At 31.0% G+C, this 6574-nt stretch overlaps 1 protein-coding gene across 1 annotated transcript; it reads left to right on the forward strand.

Moving 5' to 3' along the window:
* Positions 1-4785: 4785 nt before the first annotated feature.
* On the forward strand, positions 4786-5664 carry HELRODRAFT_172360 (hypothetical protein; the record flags this gene model as incomplete). Its single annotated transcript, XM_009019021.1, has 3 exons — positions 4786-4931; positions 5234-5335; positions 5565-5664. 3 exons carry the CDS (start codon positions 4786-4788, stop codon positions 5662-5664), a joined length of 348 nt encoding a protein of 115 aa, XP_009017269.1.
* Between the last annotated feature and the right edge of the window lie 910 nt (positions 5665-6574).

Raw genomic sequence — 6574 nt, forward strand, 5'->3', positions numbered from 1 at the left:
TCACTTATTAAATAAAACAAAACGAATAAAAATAAAAATAGCAATGTGATAAACAATAATCGGATGAATGGACAAAATAATTAATATTCAATTATTTTCATTCATTCAATCATCCGTTCGTTCGTTCGTTCGTTCTCGTTCGTTCGTTCGTTCATTCATTCATTCATTTATTCATTCACTCATCTATCCGTTTATTTATCCATACATATGTTCATTTGTACTTCCGTCGTATTGTTCTCGGCCTATTCGTCTGTCTATTCCAGTCATGAATTTTGTTTGTTCGTTCGTTTATTCGTTTTTAAAATCGTTTGTTCGTCTATTCATTCATTTTTACAATCTTTCGTTCATCATTTGTTTGTAAACTTTTTTGCTCTTTTTTTCATAAATTAACTTAGTTTGTTTGATTCTTTTTTAAATTTTTTAATTCTTTTACTTGTTTGTTTATTAAATTATTCAATCAATCATTGGTTCGTTCGTTTGTTCAATGGTTTGTTCGTTTGTTCCTTGGTTCGTTCGTTCGTTCGTTTCGTTCACTCACTTATTTTAACGGCACCTGCAGTAAATGTTTCTTGGCCGTCTACCAAATGATGATACTTTTGCGATAAAAATCAATAATAATAAAAGTAGTAATAAAAATAGTAATATTATTATTAAAATCGGTATTATTTTTATTAGTTGTAGTAGTAGTAGCGGTGTTTTTATTATTACTATTATTATCATAATATTATTATATTATTATTATTATTATTATTAATCTCAATAAAATAATAAACCGGTCTAAATTGTCTTCCCTAGCAACCGATAGAACAATAAGTGTTGTTGCTGTTGTTGATGTTTTTGTTGATGTTGTTGATGTTTTTGTTTTATTTGTTGTTGTTGTAGTAGTTGTTGTTGTTTTTCCTGTTTCGGTGTTGTTGTCGTTGATGATAATAATTATTATTCTTATTATTCATCATTTATTCATTCATTCATTTATTCATTCTATCATTCATTCATTCATTCATTCATTCTATCATTCATTCATTCATTTATCCATTTGATTCATTTAGTCTTTCACTCGATCAATAATCTTTTACTGGCGACACCTTACGGAAATGGCAAATGACAAAAAACACAAAACACATAAGACAATACATTGTTGATGGTACACAAATGCATTTAAAAACATACATCCTCACATTCACACATACGTGCACGCACACATACCCATACATACACACACACACACACACACACACATTCATACATACATAAATACATACATACGTAAGTACATACATACATACATCACTGGTGATTTCAATATTGATTGCTTTGATTCAGTTGTTTGTTTACATACATACATACATACATACATACATACATACATACATACATACATACATACATACATACATACATACATACATACACACATACATACATACATACATACATACATACATACATACATACATACATACATACATACATACATACATACATACATACATACATACATACATACATACATACATACATACATACGTTCTAATTCTTGCAAGGTAGATAAAACAATACAGGCCTATCGATCAATAAAAAGAGAAAAATAACTGAAAAACTCTTGTAATTCAATGAAAGAAGCCATGGAGAAAATTATATCAGAGTCTAGTTCTATGTTTTTTTAATTGTGTATATGTATCTTTATATAGGTATGTACGTATGTATGAATGTATATATGTATGTATATATGTATCTTTGTATGTATGCCCACACATGTATTCACACTAATGTACACACATACACGTATGATATTTTTTGTTGCCTCCTGGCAAACATTAAACATTAGAAAAATTTTTTTTATGTATATAGCTGAGCTTCTGTTTGCAAGACTTTTTCAAAGAACTGTCAAGGTTGGCATGCAAAAATTAACATTTTTTTTCATTATTCCGTAACCTAAACTCAGCCAAACGCAGACACGCGAGTCGTGAAATGGTGAAATTAAAATTATGAATACCAAAAGTATTAGAAGTAAGAAGTTGTATTATAGAAAAGTATTGGTAACAGCATGGAGATAACATGAAAATATGAAATGACTTTGGTAATTTGGGAGTTTTATGAAAAAGAAAGAGAGAGAGAGAGAGAGAGAGAGAGAGAGAAAGAGAGAGGGAGGGGAGAGAGAGAGAGGATAAAGACTGATGATGACGGTTTGTTTGTCAAAATTGTCGATATGTTGGCAATCTCTCACGTAGGCCCTACTTTGCTCAATTTGCTCACCTTGGTACTTTCTTGCCTTCATATGTGTACTACTACTACTATTACAGCTACTAGCTACTACTACTACTACTACTACTACTACTACTACTACTACTACTACTACTACTACTACCACTATTACAACTACTACTACAACTTCTACTAGTTTTACTGGTACATTTCTTATCACCTTTTATTATCATATCATTTGTGTGTGTGGTGTGTGTAGTTTATACAAGTGTTTATGTTGTATTTATGTGTGTATGTGTGCGTGTATGCAAAATAAATGAGAGCTTTTAGAACAATCAGCTGAATTTCATACAATGGAAATATTGATATGCAAAAAAACGGTATCGAACAGCAAGACAAAAAAAATCAAACGCAAACACAATGGAAAAAATTAGCCAACATGCATGTTTAATCGAGCCCCAAGCGGGTATTTCAATATATATTTATATAGAAATATGTTTAGAATTAAAACTGTGAATTGTGCCAGTTGTACGGAAACGTTCGAATACCATTTCAGCGGTTGGCTGTTGATCGCAGAGCTGAAAATTTATTTGACTACTACATTGATTTTGTTCAAGCTTAGAAATCGTTCAAACATATGCCAATACTAATATACAGTCATGAAAAATATACACACACATACATAACAAACATACAAAACAAATCATCAGACATACACACATACATACACACAAACACACACTGGATAAAACCAGAGACGCAAATTAACAATTAAAATAGGCAACAAGAGAATTTATGGATAGCAACCCCCAAACACATCTTACATGCGTATGTATATAAACGTATGTGTCTTGTTTTTTTGTTTGTGTATGTGTGCGTGCGTGTGTGCGTGTTTGTGCGTGTGTGTGCGTGTGTGTGTGTATAATATAATAAAATATATAGACTTAGATATATAGATATAGACTTTTTATGCCACCGGCATAAAAATTATCCTTCCCCTAGCAGCGGTTGCTAACAACAAATTAAAACATTCATTATTCTTTTCCTCCTAAGCATAAAAATATTTCTCTCTCTTTCTTTCTCCCTCTCTCTCTCTCTCTCTCTTTCTTTCTTTCTCTCTCTTTCTTTCTCTCTCTTTTTCATTATTTGTTTACTGTTAATTAGAGATGTTGAGGAAGATGTGTGTGCCGACTTCTTATATAACAAAACAACTGGACTGTGGAATCTAATGTTTTCATCTGGGCAATGAGTAGTTTAGAGGTTTCTGCAGAAATATGAAACAATATTTATATAAATATTATTTTAATAAAAACTAGGCAATTAATAGTTGTAATAATAATAATAATAATAATAATAATAATAATAATAATAATAGCAACAATAAAAATAACAATAATTAACACCGTTAAAATACCAAAAATAATAAATCGACGCGAAGTTTGTCCATCAGTTAAAGTTACATGTAAAAATCAAAAAATAGTAATAATAGTATACTTAAGCGAAATAATAATAATAATAATAAATATAATAATAATAATATTTAACAGTTATTAATATTTAGGTAAGATAAAAAAAATTGAACAGAGAACGAAACGTTGAAAAGTTGAAACTTCTTGTCGGATTGATTGACATCAATCAGCCAGACCGCTGCTGATAGTTTGATTGATTGATTGATTGACTGATTGAACGTGGCATTATCTTTATCAACCATTCGGAAAAAAGGTTGATTAATTTTCATTCGATTCTAAATATTATTGCGACTTTTTTATTATTTTCAAGTATTCGGATGAAATCTTCATTTAAATAGATTTAAATTTGTATTTATTACAAATAAAATTGATTAATATTATTACTACTCATCATAGTGGCCAATGTATTTTTAACAAATTCGTACTACCATTTAAAAAATGCTATCATTTTTCCACGTAGCATTAAAAATTACTTAGTTTAGTATTTTGAATCAGTAAAATTCTCATTACGTAGTAGTTTTAAATCAATTCAAGTCATGAAAATGACAATAATTCTTATTGAAATATTGATTATCAATGTCAATTAATTAGCATTAGTATTTTGAATCATTAAAAATATTCATATTTTTACTACTTTCAACCGGCTCAATCCAAGCCTGAGCTCACATTTACAATCTAACCATTTAAAACCATTTAAACCATTTATTAAGTAAACCAGAAGCACGTATACGTAGTCTGTGAGGTAACTAAAATATCAAATGATAAATTCACTCAATAATACATCCTTTTACTTTTCCTCCAGTTTTCCATAACTCTGAGGCACTCAAGTGCATGTGGGTATTTACGACTGAATTAATTATTACATCGACAACTATAACAATAATTTATGACAATGAAAATCATTCTTATTGAAATATCGATTGCTGTGTCTATGTTTGAACACCCCGCGTCTAGACGTGTCTGTGTGTGCGAGTGTGTGCGCGTGTATGTGCGAGTTTGTATATGAGTTTGTATATGAGTTTGTATTGTTTGTATATAGGCTCAAACGGATGGAATACAAAATTTCATATAATTATGTTAATTTATTCAAATTTTATGATAATTTACTCAGATGGCCTTCGCCTCACCTTCCCCTCTCTGCCGCACGCCCTCAGCCATGTTAGGCAGGATGCCCAGTATCTACGACCACGACGTGTCCAATCACATGATCCGATCCAATTCATTCGCCCAATCACAGACGTTTTACAATAAAAATAGGTCAGTTTATGGATTTTTCATCCGAAAACGCTTTTCATTAACGCATTGACATTGTGTGTGTGTGTGTATGTGTGTGTGTATGTATGTGTGTGGTGTGTGTGTGTGTGTGTATGTATGATATATGTATGTAAGTTTAGTGTTTGTGTGTGTGTGGCTTTGGCACCACCAAATTGATGACCAAATGGTTCAAATTTGAAGTTGAAGTTTTGACAATAACGTTGATGTAATGATGATGACATCACACGTGAGGACGGCGAAGACGATGGAACGATGACGTCGCGTTAATGTTATGAATTAAACAGGAACGCAGTGTACAACAGATTCAGTAAGTCGGATTGGGAGAATTCCAACAAAAATTATTTCAACCTATCAGATAAGGAGAGAAGTTTTGCCGAGAGATTGAGGTGTGTCATTGTTTGTTTGTCTATCTATTTGTTTGTCTAGTTGTTTGTTTGTCTATCTGTTTCTTTGCCTATTTGTTCGTTTGTTTGTTTGTCTATTTGTTTGTCTATTTGTCCTTAAATTTTTACAATTCAACAAACAACCAGCCACCCTTCAAAAAGTAATTTTTTACTGCTTCATAATTTCTTTTTGAATTTAAAAACTAAAAATCTGAAAAACTTTCCATCTGAGAGCTGACGTGGAAGTCATAAAAATGGCGATCGATCAAAACGTTCCTTTCAGTGAATTTCTTTTGAAGGAATGTCACGCGGCGAAAATGTATAAAAAATAATTGCGAAACAACGTTCTGTTTGAATCGAAAATTTTTATTGTTTAAAAATCAAAAACGGGAGGAGTTAACATTCCAGGAGGAGACGAGCAATTTTCCCCATACAAACGAAAATTAATCAGCGTGTTGAAAGCAGGCCAGTTACCTGACAACAAATTGTCGTTATGTGTAGAAGTGTTTAAATTATTAGAATAAAAAATTAATCATGGCGATATTTTTAAATTTATTTTTAAAATTAAAACAAGTTTGATTGGTTGAGAATGTAAAAACTATTTGTAATTTTATTTTTTTAATTTTTTTCATCATTTTTGAACAAAAGGAAAGAAATGAAATTATGTTTTCTTATTGACGATTTATCATCAACAGACAAATAAAAAAATACATAAATATGGCTCTGTGGTATAAGCTAATAAACAATAAATCATATTATTAGAATTGATTATTTCCATTCTGCTCTCTCAATCAATTATTCATCCAATTGTTGCTTTGCGTGTTCGTTCGTTCGTTCGTTCATTCATTTATTCATTCATTCATTCGTTCGTTCGTTTGTTCATTCATTCATTCATCCATCATTCAAAATGATGATGAAAATTATTTTCAAGATATGTTTAACCGTTTTTAAATGTATTAATGGAGTCGCCCCTAAATATTTAACTGACAAAGTCACTCCTAGAACAATGCCTCTCCTGAGTCAAACATTGCGCTCTGACAATTTTGGTTTACTGTTTGTACCTGACACAAACTTGGCTCTTGGTCGAAGTAATTTCTCCGTAATGGATCCTGCTGTCTGGAATGGTTTGATTAACCAGGGGCCTTCGTGATCCTGCGTTGTCTGTAGAATTGTTGTCTGTAGAATTGTTGTAGTTGTCTGTTGTCAATTTCGTAGAAGACTGAAACATCATTTTTTGGTCCA

This window comes from Helobdella robusta (assembly GCF_000326865.2).
Source record: "Helobdella robusta unplaced genomic scaffold HELROscaffold_23, whole genome shotgun sequence".
Classification (NCBI taxonomy): domain Eukaryota; kingdom Metazoa; phylum Annelida; class Clitellata; order Rhynchobdellida; family Glossiphoniidae; genus Helobdella; species Helobdella robusta.